The sequence below is a fragment of the Manis javanica genome, chromosome 7, assembly GCF_040802235.1.
Source record: "Manis javanica isolate MJ-LG chromosome 7, MJ_LKY, whole genome shotgun sequence".
Classification (NCBI taxonomy): Eukaryota; Metazoa; Chordata; class Mammalia; order Pholidota; family Manidae; genus Manis; species Manis javanica.
The window spans coordinates 7,054,729-7,073,983 of record NC_133162.1 but is presented as its reverse complement, the minus strand read 5'-3'; the positions used below and the strand labels follow the sequence as shown (position 1 = coordinate 7,073,983).

General features: G+C 52.5%; 1 protein-coding gene across 4 annotated transcripts in view; it reads right to left on the bottom strand.

Moving 5' to 3' along the window:
* FAM53B (family with sequence similarity 53 member B) overlaps positions 1 to 19,255 on the bottom strand; it is a 109,346-nt gene that overhangs the window by 75,865 nt on the left and 14,226 nt on the right. For all 4 annotated transcript variants that reach the window (XM_037011195.2, XM_017647897.3, XM_017647864.3 and 1 more), the window contains exon 3: positions 10,338 to 11,116. In XM_037011195.2, coding sequence (XP_036867090.1) covers positions 10,338 to 11,116 — 779 coding nt within the window. The remainder of the gene's footprint in view (positions 1 to 10,337; positions 11,117 to 19,255) is intronic.

The window sequence follows — 19,255 nt, the reverse complement described above, 5'->3', positions numbered from 1 at the left end:
CAGCCTGCCACACTCTCCACACACAGAGCTCTAGCAACCAAACAGCTGCAGTCCACCCCCTTTCCCCCACGCCTCCACTACTACCACCCTCTCCATGAAGATTAAATGCATTATAGGACCCTATAGTATCTCAGGGAAGGGACTGGGCGCCTCATGGACTCTGGTGACATATTACTGATGTGAGCTCACTGCTACTGCTCACAAATGAAGCTTTTGGTGGTTGTGTTATATTTTGGAACAAACCATTTCTTTTGTTTCCCAAGACAGAGAAAAAAGCCACCCCTTTCCATCCCAAAAAGGAATTATCCAAGAGTTCTAGTATGTCTAACTTTCAAAGGAGGCATTGTTAATCTTTTGGCCATAAATAGGCAATTCACACCCACTCCGCATCCAGTCGGACCGAGTCCCTGCCGGCCTGGAGACTGCAGCAAAGGGTCTGCCCTCCTGCGTGGCGCAGTCTTTGTTTGGTCCTCAACTGTGGCCTGGAGCTGCAGGAAAGAGCAATGATGTAGGACGGCGGAGAGCACAATGGGAGATACACAGCCCATGCCTACGGGCAGAGTCTGTGTTGGTGCCACGCTCAGGACAACAGAGGGCTGTGCTGCAGAAGGCAAAATGGGCTGACTAAGGTTTCACACAGTGCAGGTCCCCACGAAAGCCAGCAGCCTGTCCTGGGTACAAGGCAGAGAGGTGTCAAGTGTGTGGCTCTGCGCCTGGCTCATAATTAATCAACGTCCATCTCAGTGACACTTCTGCTTCCCTGTCCCCGGCCCTCCTGGGGACTCGCACAGCCCCACAGGCCCCCCAAGGGCTTGGAGCTCCTTTCTACGAGGTGGCATCCCGACACCCCGATAAGGAAGCAGGAACAAGACAGGAAATGCTGAATCCTTCCGGGTCTGTCCAGCCTCCCTGGCCCCGGCACCCACCCAGGTGGAGCTGGGATGGCTTGGCTCTTCTAGATTCATAGAGCCCAGGGGGGCCTCATTTTCCAGAGATGCTGCCTTGGCTGCTGTCCTCAGCCCAGATGCAGCGCAGCTGAGGGGAGAGCGGCACGGCAAGTGTTCAGCAGCCTGAGAGCCCCGCTGAGGCCCCAAGCCGCCCTGCGGCCCTCTTCAGCCTGAGTCCAGAATGGGCACCAGCTTCAAGTGGACGAGGGTGCGGAAGCTTCAGCACAGGAGCCAAAGGCCTGGAGACTGGGAGATAGGAACGGACAGAAATGGAGAGTCCACAGGGTGGGAACGGTAGCCTGGGCTGGCCAAGCACGGGTGCACAAGGGGTTGGGGTGGATGTTTCAAGGGTGTTTGTGGAAACAAAATAAATGTCAGTGATGGACAAGACTGCACCCACTGAGGGAAGGTCAAGAAGCCCTAGCAGAGTGACAGCAACAGGAGGGACTGATGGCAAACGCTGAGCAGCGAAGCCTACAGAAGCTGTCTTTGGGGCTTCAGGTCATTGATTTGCAGCCCAGTGAGGTCCGTGACAGGGTGACTTGGGAGTGAATGACAAGATAACTGTCGGCCAGGCCTGTTGGCCCCTCTTTTAGAACGTTTGAGCCCTTAACACAAACCAAGTGTCCACTGCCCCCACCCCAGTCTAGCCCACATCACGTCTGCCAACAGCCTCCCACCTCCGCACAGCCGTCCATCCATGTTGTTCACCCCAGCTGAAAGGAGACTTTTGGGGGTGCCACCACTCCCATGCTTAAAACGCTCCTACTTCCCCCCCACCTCCCCACACGCAGAATAAAAGCTAACCGTGTTCATGAAACCTACTAAGGAGACTCACTGTGCCTGGGTCCCTGCCCACCTCATCCACTCTGCTCCAGGTGCACCGGGGCCCCCCTTCCTGGGGACCCCTGCACATGCGCTCCTGCTGCAGGCCACCCTCCCAGGCACTCTTCTGGGGCTGCCTCATGGTTTCCCTCCCTCATCACACTGACTGCAGAGCGCTGTGACAACACTCTAGAAACCTGGCCTCTTTCAAATGTTCCCACGGACCAGAGATGCCCAGCACGCACCACATCTGGACTGGACAGGACAGGACCAGTCACTCTGGGCTCTCCATCCTTCACTCTGCCACCAAACACAAGTCTTGGGATATTGAGCACGGATGCGGAACTTCCCTTTAACAACCGGCGCATGAGGACTGGCCCGGGAAATGTCTAGCAGTATTCAAGATGTTTTCCAAGACAGTCCTGAAGCTGCTGTGCCCTAACACGGCATAGGTCAGCCCCAAGCCCTCTTCGGTGCTCGGGAAGGTTCGCTACTCTGCCGGTCACAGAGGCTCAGCAGATGCCCATCCTGGGACTTGGAATTTGGAAAACTGAACTCTTGAATCCCTTCTCCTGCTCAGGCCTTTCCCAACCCAGGCTGACCTAGCATCTCTGACTCCTGATGCCTCCTCCGTGTGAGAAAAGCCTGTCCCCGGCCTCTGCAGAGCCACTGGCTGGGCCTGTGCCCTCTGCTGCTCCCAAAGCCCCACTCACTTGGGGAGCTCCCCAAACACACACGTACCAAGACCCTGGCCAGACCCACTGACTCAAGACTCTCTGGGAAGAGGCCCAGGGAGCTGCGTCTCGGCCACACCTGGGCCCAGGTGCACAGTCAGAAACTTGGGGCTCAGAGAAGTGGGACAAGTGGCTGACAGTCACCACACAGCTGGGTGCAGACCCAGATGTCAGCCCAGGTCTTAGGTCTGACTCTAAACGTAGGCTCTGTGCCAATGACAGTCGCACTTTATCTCCCTTGAGGTACAAGACACGCCCACCGTGTGGCAACAGGGCAAAACCCTGGCCATAGTCACAGCACCCTGCATCCAAATGCCAACCATGAAAACTCAACAACTCAACCGGGCCCATGGAGAAGCCACATAAGCTGCGGGCTTCTAGGCTGCCTTCTCAGGAGCAGGGGCAGAGATGTCGGGGCTGGGAACCTCAGAGTTACAGAGAGGAAGAATTGCCACAGTGAGATCGCTCACACTCAGGGGACAGCAGTTCCTTCCTTTTGAGAAGTTTCTCTCCTTACTCCTACAATGGGCCCCCCAACACGATGAGGGCAGCTGACCTAACTGTGCACTCACTGGGCAGACATGGACCTGAGCTCAATTGTTTCATACTAATGAACTCATTTAATGCTGCCGGCCACACATACAGCGCGAGAGGGCGTTGCTCCCCTGCCTCGTGGATGGGGCAACTGAGGTGCACAGAAGTCACGTAAGTTGCCCAGGATGAAGACGGAGCTGCCCCATGGGTAGGGCTCCAGCCTGAAGCTCTGTGTCTGTCCCCTCCTGGCTCATACTCTTTTCTTACCTCAGCAGGCTGGGAGTGACAGGAGGGGTTCTCTAAACCCCCCTGTGGGCCCTTGGAGTTGAGCAGTGGTCCACAGGCCCTTTCCACTCTGGCTTCCACAAAGCAGGACCAGACATGTCACCCCGTGTGCCTCCCTCCCGCCCACAGGCTGTGGCCTCCTGAGGGCGGGGCTGCATCTCCCAGGCCTCCAGGCCCAGCCCAAAGCAGGGTCTGGAGCTGAGGGTGCTCCAAGCGCGTCTGGAGAGCTGGGCGAGGTCCCCTCTGGGCAACTGCTTCTGAAGCAGAGACCCCACTCCACTACTGGGCACCCTGAAACATCATGGCCACACATCTTTTCAGACACCTTTCAGCACAGGAAGGTTTGCAATGAAAGCAGGGAAAATCACCAAGTGGCACTAAGAGCCTTCCTGGCATGTCCCCAGCTGTACCCCTTCTATTCTCCTTTAACCTGGGAGATCAAAGCTATGTGTCAACACTCAGCCCCAAGCCCAGTGACCTAAGCAGATTGTTATGCAACCTGGTGGCTGCAACTGGGAACAGCAAGGCATGACCCAGGTGTCTGAACAGATTTCCTTGCATTATGGGAACCCCATCAGGGGTGCTACTGTGTCACCGACAGTAACTGTGTTACTATTTCTGTGAGAAAAGAAAAACTAAAGAGAGCTGACCTGGTCTCCCAGCTCCAGCCGCACCTGCTCCACAGCTGGCAGGAGCGCAGCCTCGTGCTGGTACGGCTTGTGCCAGGAGTGGCAAGCCCAGCTGACTGCCCAGACGGGAGCTGCAGGAGACAGGCCACGGGATGTGGCTTGTTGTTAATCAAAGGTTCAGCCCTGGCCAGGTCCGCGCTACATGACTCCTGCCCATACCTCTGAGAAACAGGAGCTGTCATTCCCAGACAAACGGAGGCTTACAGAGGGTGACCTGCCCAAGGGCACACAGCTCCAAAGCGGTGGAAGGGGAAACTAAACCCTATCTGACTGTAGACATCATGCTTCACCTCCACGCCCTCTGTCCTGCATGGGTCGGCCACCTGGAATGGCCACTGGGCAGCTGGCAGGAGGCGCAACCAACCAGAGTCCAGAGGCCTGAATTCCAGCCCTCCCAGCCTCCTAAGCAACCGTGTGGCTCTGGGCAAGTCCCTGACTCTCCCTGGACTCTGGACACCTCACCCTCAAATGAGGGGCTAGACAAGAGAAAAGAGGGCAGACTGATGAGCAGTGGCCACCAAGATCACGAGCAGGGCAGATTCAGACTTCCTCTGAGTTCAACCTGAAAGACTGCCGCAGTTGACTGGCAGTGTCTGTCAAGAGCGAGGAAGGCTGGACCAGGTCGCCACCCCTTGCCATCCACAGGCTCTGGCGGTCCAGATCTTAAAGGCTCTCTTCTTTTGTTCGAGCCTACCCCGATTGTTTCCTCATAAGAAGCAGCTACTCCCATGTGCCTACAGTAGTATTTGCCTTAATTTGTATTTAGCCTTATTTCACTCCAGTTGGAATTCCAGGCTTTCCGTAACTATTCACCCCTCCCCAGGATCTTCATACCTGTCTGCACCCTGTGTTGCAAACAGTGATCCAGCTCTGAAGTCCCCAGCCTGCTATCAGCACAGCTCCCCATGCCAGCAGGAAGGATGCTAAGGGTACAGGGCAGCCGGAAACTGAGACAGCAGAGTGGCCAGCTGCTGGCAGAGTACACAGAAGGCCGTCAAGGCTTGCACAAGCCTGGCCTGAGCTCAGGGACTTTGCCAAGGAAAAGCACAGCTGGCCTGCAGCTGCCAGGCCTGCCTGAGCAAGAAGGTGGTGCAGCCAGTGATATGAAGAGCCACCCCATATGGCTGCTGAAGAGGACAACTCCCTCATTAAAGGCAGCCTCCGCTGGCACCCAGGGTGGGTGGAAGGCTGGCCAGAGGGAGCCTCCCCCAGGGACGCCCTACCAGCAAAGAGCCACAAGTTATTACTGAGCATCTATGATAACCCCCCTGATGACTTCCTGCAGCAACCCCTACCCATTGGAGGCCCCGCAGCCGTGGCCCACCCCACTCTCCGGACTCATCTCCAGGACTCATCCTGGACCACAGCTCTTGGTGTGGTTTCTACTTCGTGCTTCTTTCCTACCCCGAGCTGCCCCCGACCACCTTTCATGGGCCCCTCAAACATCTGCTAACACAACAGTTGCTGCCTGTTCTGGGGCTGGCTCTGGGAGGTTTGGGGACTCAGTGTGTGGGCAGCTGCAATCAATCAGACCTCTGTTTCAGCATCCCGACCCCTCCTCACAAATGTCTCGCTTCTGTTTGAAACACTATTGAGAAATACAATTTGTTGCTCTTTCAAGCTGACCAGCTTGGAGTTCAAAATACAGCAAGAACTATGACACCCGGGGGGCACAGGCATTCAGTGGGCAATCTTTTCAACTGTTGCTTTTTCTGAAACCTTTGCTCACACATATGTGATCTGTGTCTAAATGGCCACGCATAGCTCAGGTCTCACTGGGAGTCTACCAATGCTTGGTGGTCAAACCACGTCTCAAAAAAGCAGTAACTAGTTATGTCAGCAGAAGTCCTGCTAATCATCACGTCATAGGCTTTTGCGCTGGGCCATGCCCTCAATAGCACACACTGTCACTTTGCAAAAGGGAGGCTGTGGCTTCAAAGAACACACCAGGCAGAAGGGGCCTCAGGAGACCAAGTGAGGGAAACTGTGGGGGAGGCCAGCAGAATCAGACCTAGGCAGAGATGGAGCATGACTGACCCTCTGGGCTGCCTTGCTGTGAACCCAGTGGTTGCAATTACAGTCCCAGGGAGAGGCAGGCCTTCTGGCTAGGTGCGTGCATCACTTCCGCCAGCTGGAGTCAACTTCTCTACAGCCACCCTCCCGCACTCAGGATCCAGGTGGCCGGGACACCAGCCACCTCGTTCAGCACCCCTACCCACGGGCTGGGCAAAGAAGGTCTAAGAAGACAGTGTGAAAGCAACTTCTAACACCCTACCCACTGCATCCCAGCCACACTGCCATGACAAACAGGAGCCACTGTTGCTGTGGCTGGGAAGGGGCAGGGTACCTGCAGGGGCACCTGGTGGGCTCCCGGGATCATTTCCACCTGATTCCACAGGCAGCACACGTGAGATGACAATGCCCACACGCGGCCAGCCTCCCGACAGTGGCGATTCTGAGTCTGTAGCCACGTCATCACCCTCAGCTCTGAGCGTGGCCTTCTCCGCAGCCTGGGCTGAGCTGCACAGCGGGCCTCCTTCCCGTTTTCAAAAGGAAAGGATGAAGCAAAAAGAGGGACGAAGAAGTAAATGGCAAGGACAGCAAAGGGACGGTAAAACCAGAAGGAAAGATGGCAAATAAAGAAAAAAGGGAGCCCTTACAATGGATTGAGTGTGCCTCCCAGGAACGTCACCCACTTGTCCCAGTTCTGTCACTGGGGTTGCCCAGAACAAGCCCATGCCTTCCACCCCCCAAGCTCTGTAACTCCAAGGATAGCAACTATTTGTCAGCACTCACCACGCCAGCCAGTGTACTAGGTGATGTGTGTGTGTGCAGAGAAAGATACACATGTATGTCAACAGAAGTGCACACATATACCTACACAGATATGCACATGTGTGTGCGCACACATCAGAATACATGTACACAGATGCACATATATGTGAATACATTATATACACACATGTGTACACACTTCCCTTATTCCTCTGCACAGTTGTACATCATTATTGGTGGTGGAAGTATTATTTGCTGCACAGAGATGTTAAGCCATTTGCCCGGGGCTGCTGGCCTTCAGTCCCTTGTCTGGTGGGCCTTCTGATTGTTGGTGTCCACTCTCCCCACCCTCCAATGCAGATCCAAAAGTGAACCCCAGTTCCAGAAGGGCTTCCCTTTCCTCAGGAGTGGCCAGATGGAATGCACAAGTCAAGGGCCCAAATCCTGCTGATGCCCACCGCTGCTGGCTCAGGGCCCACGCCTGCGAGCAGCGCCCCACCCCCAGCACTTGTCCTGCCAACTCTGTGGCTGTGCACAGGACAGGGCCTTGGACCTCAGAGCTTTTTGTCCTCCCTGCTGGTCTGACTCTCCTGGATTCACTCCCTGGTCCCTTTTCTGCTGGCAATCTGGGGGTACTCTGGCCCCCATCCTTGCTCTGGGCACCCTGACTAGCGGCCAGTGGAAAGCCCCTGCACACTCACCCATACCTCGGGAGGTCTGCTGTGGGCCCTAAGGTCCCAGCCCCAATCAGCACTTGTAGGAAGCTGGGGTTTGTCAGAACTCCCAATGGCTCAAGATCTAATTGAAAACACACTTCGTGCTTTCACTCTGCAGATCTCGTGCCCCTAGTCCCAGAACCCACGCACAAAGGGGCTCCTTTGCAAGAATCATCAGTTGCCCCTCACCCCCACCAAATAAGCAAATATATAAACCACAACCAATGACCCACGAAAGAGTCCAAAACCCGGCAGGAAATGCAGAGCAGCGCCAACCCTCAGCCACAGGCCTGCCTTTCCAGAGGTGTGCAGACCTGAGCTTATTCCCCTGTAGTTACCAATGCTGAGTGAAGCCAAGGCCCACAGAAACTAGGGTCTATGGGCAGCAAATCCCACCTCGGCTGCTGTCTGGCCATGTGCAGGTCCCTTACACCAGTGACACGCCCAGCTCACAGGGCTCCTGGGCACAGAGCCCTACATGTTCCAAACTGAGTCCAGTGCTATTTTCAAATGCACTGGGGGACTAGTGGTTACCAAAGGGGAGGGGGGGGGAGGGCAGGTGGGGAGGGAGGGAGAAGGGGATTGTGGGGTATCATGATTGGTGCACATGGTGTGCATGGGGTCACGGGGAAGACAGTGTAGTTCAGAGAAGACAAACAGGGACTCTGTGGCATCTTACTACACTGATGGACAGTGACTGCAATGGGGTATGGGGAGGGACTCGATAATAAGGGTGACTGTAGTAACCACATTGTTTTTCTTGTGAAACCTTCATAAGAGTGTATATCAATGATACCTTAATAAAAAAAAATGCACTGGGGTTGTCCTGGGCCTGGCTTCCAGGGCTCCTGGAAAAGCAAGGCCCACCTCCTGAGGCCATAAATCACGCAGTGGGGAAGCCAAAGCAGGCGAAGCCCCACGGCGGGAAGGCTGGCTGGGGTGCGGCAGTCTCCGTCGGGGGTAGCTCAGGGCCCATTCCCCCTGCTCTGGCCACAGTCGTTTGGCACGCACACTTCCCAGGGGCCTCTTCACTACTTCCCTGGACTCTGCCCTCCCTAGCCTTGGCCCAGGGAAGGCAGACAGAACCAGGGCAGCCTCCTCAGGATCTTGGAGGCCTGCCTGAAGCCGATGAAGCAATCTATACATCTGGGCACAGCCCACCAAGCAGTGCATTTTTAAAGGTTTCTACCGATGTGAGGACGGGCAATGTCTCCTATGATGCCATGGTGTCATTCCAGCTTGTGGCTAGTAAAAATATAATAACACGTGTGAGTTGTTTTTATTACCGATCTACCTTATTAGCTAATAAAATAAGTTCAGCATTAAAAATTTAACTGAAGCCACTGATCACAACCAGAATTCAGGGCTCTGGGTTTCCTTCAGAAGTCACCCAAATCTGTCAGCTTTCCAGCCTTTTTACCTATTTAAATTTCTCCAGAGAAGGAAAATTCCACTCGCATGTCCAACATAAATGAAAGTGTTTGCTATTTCTCTAGCGAACAAAGTAAAACAGTTCACAACTTGGGAAAAGGAAAGTTCTGGAGCGGAGATGGGCACAACGGCTCAGAGGCAGAGGGGGAAGCCCACCCAGGCCTGGAGGGGGCACATCAGGAGCCTGTCGTGAGCCAAGGTGGCCAGAAGGCCTGGACTCCGGCCAGGTGTGCGCTCTGGACTTGAGATGCCTGAACCTCTTCTTCTGGGGTCCCCAGGTTAGAAGGGGGCACTGGAGGGGAGAGAAGGAGATGCCTTCAAGAGAAACTGCACTGCCATGCAAAATGCAGGGAAGTCCAGCACAAAAAGCAGCAGTGAGCCCTGAAGGCAGGCACTCCAGCCTGTGGAAGGCAAGGCCCTGAGGCGCCTGGTGCCCAAACGTGGCCACGTGCTGCATGAGTGAGGCCAACCCCTCGCCACCACGCTGGTCTCCATCCCCCTCGCACCCAGTGACCACTGACCCTTACATAACAAGACCAGACAAGATGCATCATCCTGGTACTAAGCACCAGAGGGCATCCTGGACTTAGGGCCCAGGGTGCCATTTCCTACTTACATCGCCTGGTCCTGGAGTGGACGTGTCCCAAGGGCCAACCTGCGCCCTGGACCTCACTGTCATGCTCTCCTCGGGCCTCCCCAGTAAGAACCAGACGCAGGCCGTGCTCAGGCTCAGAGACTGCTGTGGCGACAGTGTACAACCCCAAGTCACCTCATTCAAATCAGCACCCAAGATCAGGGTCAGCACAAGGCTCCAAGACACAGAGCACAAAGTGCAAGTGACAGGGCCGGAGCCCCATCTGTCAGCAACAGAGGGGATGGCTAGGGGGACACAGAGGAAAGGACCAGGATTTCCTGATGGCCGCACATTCTCAGCAGCTGGATCAGAAGAGTAAGTGCCTCCCCCCATCCCTCGCCCTGTGAAGCTACTAATAACCACAGCCCTAATTTCGGTATCAGCATGATCCGGGTGACACTGAGCTGTGGCCTGGGCTGCAGGGACGGGTCCCTGGGAGAGAGGCTCCAGCGAAGTGCCTGAGGGGGTGGCCAGCACTTGGCGATGCTGATCTGCCCGCCGACACCCTGCCTCTCACCATCTGCTCTTGTGCCATGAGCACTGTATTCACAGAGAGCATTTCTGATTTTAAATGAAGAGAAATAGACATTAAAAAAAAAACTTGCTTTCATCTTTCTCTGAATAGGATTTTAAAAACAAGGAAATTAACCCATTCTTGGGCATCTAGAACTGGCACCCTGCACTTGCCAGGATGGCAGGACCGGAGGAGGCTCCATAAGCACCACGATGCTAGGGCAGCACCTTCCACATGGCTGGGCTCGTCTTACCTGAGCCATCTTGGCAAGGTCCAGGGAAGGCCTCTGCTCCTGCGCCTCCTCGGGGCGCCGCCGTTTAATGCCAACCTTCTTGTCATTAAGGACACATGGCTGGGAGCGGCTTCGGGAGAGGCCACTGGAGCGCCTGGCCAGCTCTGGCGTTGAGGCAGGTGTGCTGCTGGCTGAGGGTGGGCAGTATTCCACAAAGGAAAACTGCTCATGGGAGCAGGAGAGGGACCGCTGCATGTCGAGCCGGCCCCCTCCCACGGGGGTGGGGTCAGGGCTCCAGATGTCACCTGCCCGTCCACAGGCGGCCGAGCCTGGCACCCCCTGGTAGGGCTGGCCTCCAAACTGGTGGTGAAATGCTGCCTGGTCATAGTGTGAGGAGAGCGCGTTGGCCCGGGAAGGGAGGCTGAAGCTGGAGCTTCTCTGCATGGGGCTGAAGCCGTTGGAGTAGCGCTGGACACTGCCCCCACTGTAACACCGTCTCTTTTCTACAGGAGTCCAGACTCTGGACCCCAAGGGCCGCCACGACGTCCGGCAGCTGGACATTTCATCGGAGAAGGACAGTGACCGGCACTGGCGCTTGCTGGGGGGTGCTGAGGGGCTCCCGCTGTGGTCGCTGAGGCTCAGGTCTTTGATCAGGTTGGTCACCGCACAGGCGGCGGCTGCCTCCCGGTGCCACAGAGTGCCATCCGGACACTTCTCAGGCAGGCACTCCCAGATGCTGGCACTCGGCTGGTCAATCTGAAGAGGGCATTTCCTGTCCAGGTCTCGCCATCTGTCATTTTCTGGTTCATAAATGACAAAGAGAAAACAGGATTTGAGAAGGCCTATCACGCAAGCCCTCTATCTTCTCACCAAGAGCCTCTTTTAAATAGGATTTTAGAGCCAAAAGGCCCTTAGAAACCATCCACTCCAACCTTACTTTATAGAAGAAAAACTGAGGCTCAGAGAGGGGACATGAGTCCCAAGGTTTTGAAATAATTGAATTAGAAGCAGAGTGAGACCTAGGATCGATCCATGCATCCCCGGGCACTGAGATACAGTTTTCTTTCCAACATACTGTACGCCTCCCAGGAAAGTCCAAAGCAGAACTTTTCACTCAAAATGCTTTCTCATTTTATAGGTAAGAAACTGCCTTGCCCCTCCCCACCTAGGCCCAAGGTGGCCAGGGCACTCTGCCGGTCCTGGCCTAGGCCTTGATGCACTGGCCGAGGACCACAGCCCACGATGAGTCTCAGCACTTCAGAGGGTCAGGGTCAGATGGGGCTGGGGGTGCTGCCAGGTTGGTTCACCTGAATTCCATCTTTAAAACACTTGCTTATAATACAAACCAGGTATTTTATTGATTTATATTCCATCCACCAAAAAGCTCCACGACATAATCAACAGTGGCCAATCACTGAGTGTGTGCCTAAGGCTCACTCAATTTCTCACTGAAATTGAGGCTATTCATAAGCAGTTAAGTCTATAGGAACAAGTCTTGGGCTATACAGTGGTAAGGGCACAATTTAAATGTACATATTCAGGCCTCTTCTTGAACACATGAGTAAAGAAGCTACCCTTGCGATGAAATGCTGACTTGATACTTGAACCTTTATTTTAGGGAATATTCAAGAACTATTTGTTGTTTTTCTACTATAAAATCAGGCATTGTGCTGAGAATTTTAGGAGAGCAAAGATAAATGTGACATAGTTCCTCTACCAAATTTGTGACCCAAGAGCAAAGTTAGGAAGGAAGCTGCGCTGCCAGTGATCCACATGTTAGCACGTTTCAATTTCTTTCTAACCTACATACATTTATATGCTGTGCAGACAGGGTTACAGAGAAAACTTGAGTCAGTCGGCCAGTAGATGGACAGAAGCAAAGGCTGAAATGATATTCAGGAGGTATTTTGTGCTCAATGATTCTCACAGCACTGTGGCCAACCACTGGGCATCCACCATGGCTGGTGAAGGCCCTCAGCGTCCCGATAGGCCTCCATCCTTGCCAGATGGGGAGGCCGAGACCTAGAGGTTGATTAAGTAGCCCAGGGCCACACAGCTAACAACTGACAGGACACAAACCCAGACTGGCCCAACCCAGAGCCGTGCTCTTCTCATTACACTACGGCACTGAGGGGTCCATGGGGAACCTGGCAGTGGCCCCGCCCTCATGGAGTTTACAAGTCATGCCAGATGGGCCACATGCTCAGAAACCTGTGCTGTGTCCTCTGTGACTGCTCCAGGCAGCAGGGACCATACATCTATCTCCTCTACTGGTGACCACTTCTCCATGGCACTGAGAGACACCCTGAGGGGCTGACCCTGTGCGGAGTGTCACTATCAGCAGCTACTTGACAGGCTCAAAGGGCGTGACCAGTGAGGCCCAAAAGGAGCTTCAGGAGCCAAAGAGAAGCCAAATCAGGGCTAAATGTGGCACTCCTTCATCTAGGGTACCCTGCCCCAGTCATGAGACAAAGCCTGAGGGGCTGGGACCACAGCAGGGGGCAGGGGAGAGGCTGCCCCCACGAGAGAGAATCAGCAGCTGGAGATGCAGGAGAGATTTCTGTACGCCCAGCTAGGCCCGTTGGAACAATGCAGGACTGTCTCTAAATGTCCACTTCATCTTGTCCCAAAATCTTCCCAGACCATGACACACAGCAAGTCTGAACACACGTTCCTTAATTGAATTTGATAATTCATTACCCAAGATTACCTTTTGGCAAGCATTTATGGTGCCCAAAATATGTCTTCGCTATCCACAACCCCTAAAGTATGCACCACTGTTTTAAAACAATCTCAATCTGACACTTGTCAGCAGTTGAAAGTTCATGAATAATAAAGTAGAATGAAAAGAAACTAACATTGCCCAAGTCACAACTGTCTGTGATCTGATTTAGATGAAGAAAAGTCATCCTCAGAAAAAAGGGGATATTTATGTATGATGACGCTCCTCACACTCCAAGCCAGAGCAGAATGGTTGGTAAGACAACAGAACGTCCTACAGCAGGGGCCGGTTACATAAATTAGCAAGGGGTGACACGGAGCATGAAAAAAGCAGAGTTTCAGAGAATATTAATGATGTGAGGAAAATGTTAATGATGGAATGTTAAGCACAAAGAAACAGAATATAAAACTGTACAGACAGCATGATTCTTATTTAGTAAAATATGCATGTTCTATGTGAAGATGAAAAGAAAATAACCCAAAATGTTCATAGTCAGTTTGCAGGTAGCTGGCTGATTTATAATTTCTCCTTTTTGTTTTCTGCAGTTTCTACATTTTCCATAAGGGCAGCTATCATTTCCAAATATGTGGGGGACGTGACCACCAAATGCCTGGTGGTGTGCCAGCGTCAGCGCCAGGGCCTACAATCTCATCCTCCTCCAGGTGCGTCTTGGCTTCCAGGGAATTCCCAGAGAGGAGCACGGGCCATCAGCTTCTCCTAGGACAAGGCGCTGAGGTGCTAGATGTGGCCAGCTGAGGGGAGAACCCATGGGCCCGGCCACCAGCAACGAGGGCCCTGCGGTGGCATCACAGGGGTCCTATTTAGGGAGCCTGTGGCTTCACTGCAGAACATCTCTCTCCCAGGAAATTAGAAGGGACTGACCCTGTCCTCCGTGGACACCGCTTTCCATTTTTATTTTGCTGCCGTGGAATTTTCCCCATCTCCAGGGAAATGAGAAGAGAGGGGAATCAGGAGCCAGTTAAATGTGAACGTTCTGCCGCTCTCATCTGGCAGCCATTCCTGTCCTGGGGCCACCTCGTGATCTTGTGCTTCTTGACTGGACCCTTTGGGCCTCCCTCCTCCGGCCCACTTCTCACCACTACCTAAGAACTTTCTGAGGCCCACACCTGTTATGGCCCTCAGCAGCTGTCATCCCAGCCCCCATCCAGCCCTGGGCTCCCCAGTACACCCTCTGTTCCAGGCACATCACACTTGCTGTGACGTCGGAAGTCAGACAAGAATCGGTAAGAGTCAAAGCCCACAAAGAACACCCTTCCTGGCTTTGTGTACACGACCCTGAAGAGTGACTCTCATGTCCCAGCTATTCTTTATAAAAATGAAGTTTAGTAAAGCAATGGCAGGAATGAGCCCAGGTAATATTTATATGCAGAGAGACGGATGTTCCATTTGTTTTTAGGTTTTTTAACTATCAGATCCCCAGTGGGGACCTGGGCCAGATGGCTAATTCTAACATGTTCCTGCTCATCTGAAGGAACTACTCTACTCTGTTTTAAAAAGTAAGCCTCTCTGACTTTAATATATAGAACAAATACGTAATATTTGTTGTAGGGAAAATAAAAAGAGTCAGTTCTCAACTCAGGTCACTGGTTAAATACAAGCACAGTGGGACTGCAGTGACTCAGCTTTCCCCCAGACATCAGCTCTCTCATGCCTTCAGACCTGCGCAAAGGCCTAGACTAAGTTTCTCCTGCCTTTATCCCTCCACCAAGTCTCTTACTCATCATTTAGAGGCAACTCAAACATCACCCTCTCTGTGGGTGTGCTTTCCCTGAATGGACCCTCAGGCACCCACAGCTCTTTAACAAGACCTTAATCACATGGCTCACTTTAGCTGCGCCTTACTGAACGGTTTACATGTCTACTTCTATGGAGCCACAGACCCATGATGGCCCCCCAGGGCCCGCACAGAGCATGGCACGCAGCAGACCCTTGCCAGTGGTGGGTGTAGGAAGGAGTGGACGGTGTGCAGACCAAAGCAGCAGAGTGGGCCCTGGGTGTCTGCTGGCCTCACTTCTCTTTTGTCCCTGGCACAGCCAACCTTACCTTGGCCGGGCAGGTCCAACATGAGCTCTACCTTGAACTCCTCGCCCCACACCAGGGGCCACGGAGTGGCTGCATGTGAAGCAGCAGGAGAATGGCTGCTGAGTAATGTTAAAGATACTTTGGAAACACAAAGTCAGTGAGTGCCCAATGCTGAGTGCTGCCACTGTGTGTCAACATCAGCCAGGTGGGCACCTGTTCTGTCTGAGGGGCTGATAATATTTTAATTGTTACTATATTTATCGCTTCAAGACGTACAATATAAGAAAAGTAAAAACAATTGAGGCTATGTTTAGCTCTTGCGTTTTCCCTCTTTGCTCAGGGAACAGAGAGCAATTTGTTGGGTCAGGTCACCAGACAAAAGAAACAAGAATAGAAGCTGATTTTTTATGGCAAACCGCCCTAAGCCTTAGGCATCGACGTCATCACACCGTACAAAGGGCCTCTCGGTAGGGCAGAGAGGATAACGGACACCCCGCCCCTCCATTCAATATTACTTCTGCACAAACAACTATAACTCTTTCAAAAATGACAATGGTCATGGATGCAGGGAGTCCCCGGAGCAGGGGTCACTCAGTGTGGTGGGAAGGGTGTGGACTTGGGTCCGAACCTCAGCTCTGCAAATTACTTAATCGCTCCTGATACATAAAATGAGGAAGATAGACAGCATTCAACTTGCAGTTATGACAACTAAACAATTGCCTAGTGTAGGTCCCTCAAGGACACAAAGCAGGCTGTCCTGTAGGCAGCCACCATGGTTCTGATGACAACAGTGGAGAACGTGGTTGAGGCTCAGCTCTCCTGCAGCTGGGTCCCCAGCTCTGTGGGATCTGGCTGGAGTGGGAATCTGGGTGCTCCCCGAGGATCTCTCAGTGTGGTTTTGGGACCACCAGAAAGGAACACCTTTTGGGGTATTAAAATGCAGATTCCTAGGCTCAGTCCCTGACTGGGTGAACAGAATCTCTAGAGGTAGGATTCTGAATTTTAATAAGGTCCCCAGGTTATTTTAATGCAAAAGTGTTGAGAACCACCCTCCAGGTGATAGGCCACACAGAGGCCTAGGTTCTCAAACACCTCTGAAGATGGGCAGCCCAGCCAGACCATCCAGCCACACCCAGGAAGCTTTCAGCCTACAAAGTAAGATTTAGAACACCACTGCGAAGTTGGAGCTTGCTGTTTGTTTTATTTGTCGGTCAGTAACAGAAAGTAGAGCTCTAGAGAAGGAAAACTTGACCGTTCAAGTACCAAGAAGTCCCTTTTGCACAGAAGGGGCAGGGACTCTGTGGTGAGTAGCATGTTCCAGATGGAAACCACTATAAAGGCTATGACAGCAGCTCCCATGAAGGGAAGAGTCTGAGGCCTTCCACCTTCTCCCTGAGACATGCTGTGGCCTGAAGCTTCTCAGGGAGGTTCCGAACACCAAGCCTCAGGCACATGTGGGCGCAGCACGCACGATGGAACACAGCCCTGGAGCACCAGCACCAGCCCTGAAAGTCCTATGCTGCCCTCACTGCTTTAACCTTCCCAAACATCTGAAGTTCCTTCATCTCCATGCAGAACCTATTTTCACAAGTTTGAGATTATACATAGAAGCAGGTGTGATGTGACTGGATGTATGTGTGTGTGCACACGTGCTCAGGCAAACACACGGGGCTTTGCCTACAGATAGGAAGGTAAACCATACAAACAGAAAAATCACATACACCACCTGGTCCTCTCACAGAACCAAGGTATCTTTTAAAGCTGAGGTTTGATATCTGAGCTTAAAGCTTCTGGAAAGGCACAGGAGAGGCTGATGCCCCCATGGGGGCACAGAAGCCCAGAGCCCAGATCCCCGAGACACGCTCACAAGGTCCTGTGACCCCTTGACCAAGGAGGCAGAAGGCTGCTAGATATACAGATCTACACTCAGAGGAACACAAATAGCATTTGACTTCAAATGTTCTTGTTTCCATTTCTACCCTTAAACTTAAAGGGAAATTCCCACGGACCCAGATTCTTCAGGGACTACAGGCTTGTGCTCGAAAGATAGAGATTTATAGCCCTGGACATCTCTGTGCTGTTTCAGAGGCTGCATTATGGTGACATAACCACAGCAGAATGTGGTTTCAAGAAAAGGTTAAGCACCTGAAGCACAGACCCTTGATGTGAGATTCTTGCAGCCTCCCAGGCCTGGGGAGCGGGCCTCCAGCCAAGGCAAGACCGGCTGACTCATTCTTGGATTTCACACCTGTCTACTTGTGCTGACGATGAGTCTCTCTCCCCTGCCCTGTGGGCTGGCTTTTGCTAACTTGGCTTTGGGGCTGCAAGGAGTCTATGCTTGATTTGGGGGTAAAAGCTCACCAACCCTTTCAGTGGAAACTCAAGAGGTTTCTCTCTGAAGGCAGCTTTACTAAACTGATCTTATGAAAAGAAAACAGGGAAACATGCAGGGCAAGGACATAAGCTATCCCACAATGGGGTCATTCATTTATTTATTATTATTTTTTATTATTTTTATTTTGGTATCATTAATATACAATTACATGAACATTATGGTTACTAGACTCCCCCCATCACCAAGCCCCCTGACATACCCCATTACAGTCACTGTCCATCAGCATAGTAAGATGCTATAGAGTCACTACTTGTCTTCTCTGCGTTGTACCTCCTTCCCCGTGACCCCCCTATATTATGTGTGCTAATCATAATGCCCCTTTTTCCCCCTTATCTGTCCCTTTCCACCCATCCTCCCCAGTCCCTTTCCCTTTGGTAACTGTCAGTCCATCCTTAGGTTCTGTGAGTCTGCTGCTGTTTTGTTCCTTCAGTTTTCCTTTGTTCTTATACTCCACAGATGAGTGAAATCATTTGGTATTTGTCTTTCTCCACCTGGCTTATTTCACTGAGCATAATACCCTCTAGCTCCATCCATGTTGTTGCAAATGGTAGGATTTGTTTTCTTCTTATGGCTGAATAATATTCCATTGTGTATATGTACCACCTCTTCATCCATTCATCTACTGATGGACACTTAGGTTGCTTCCATTTCTTGGCTATTGTAAATAGTGCTGCGATAAACATAGGGGTGCATCTGTCTTTTTCAAACTGGAGTGCTGCATTCTCAGGGTAAATTCCTAGAAGTGGAATTCCTGGGTCAAATGGTATTTCTATTTTGAGCTTTTTGAGGAACCTCCATACTGCTTTCCACAATGGCTAAACTAATTTACATTCCCACCAGCAGTGTAGGAGGGTTCCCCTTTCTCCACATCCTCACCAGCATTTGTTGTTGTTTGTCTTTTGGATGGTGGCCAACCTGACTGGTGTGAAGTGATATCTCACTGTGGTTTTAATTTGCATTTCTCTGATGATTAGCGATGTGGAGCACATTTTCATGTGCCTGTTGGCCATCTGAATTTCTTCTTTGGAGAAGTGTCTGTTCAGATCCCCTGTCCATTTTTTAATTGGATTATTTGCTTTTTGTTGGTTGAGGTACATGAGCTCTTTATATATTTTGGGGTCATTCATTTTTAAAGAACCTTCTAGCCCCTGGCCCACTGGAGCACCTGTGTCAGGAAAACGAGGTTCTCTGCATTCCCTGCCTGGGCCCCGGCCCCTGCTCTCTCCTCCATGATGGGTGATAGACGTCAGCTTGCACCTTGGGTTCCAGGACAGCAGCACAGCTCCTCGGCCATGGCATGAGGACAAGGAATTAGTACGGCTGGAGAGAAAACTCAGCGAGCCCCACGGAGGGAAGCAGGAAGTGCTCTGGGGGCGCTGGGAGAAGCCCGAGAGGCTGGTGGGCTCGGTGTTTATCCTCATTGGTTGGGCGGGGTGGCCCACCGCAGCTGCCACTGCTTAGGAAAGTCTCTCAGGAAAAGAGGCCTGGGGGATCCCCACACAATATGGAGGTAGAAGAAAACACATCAGATCGGGTGCTGGGTGCATGGGCCTCTGTGTCCCTACCTGTATGAGTCGGGGTAGCCTGGGGGCCTGTGATAGCCCTTCCTGCTTTGACACAGATGCATTCTATCCCTCAACCTTCAGGGGCATTGAGAAATAGGTAGAAAAAGCTGGCATTTGCAATGGCAACAAGTGCTCTGGGGGGTCAGAAAGGGCAGTTTTATCCATCTCCTTCCGACTCTCCCCTCGGCTGTGGGTACACACACAAAGCATGGGA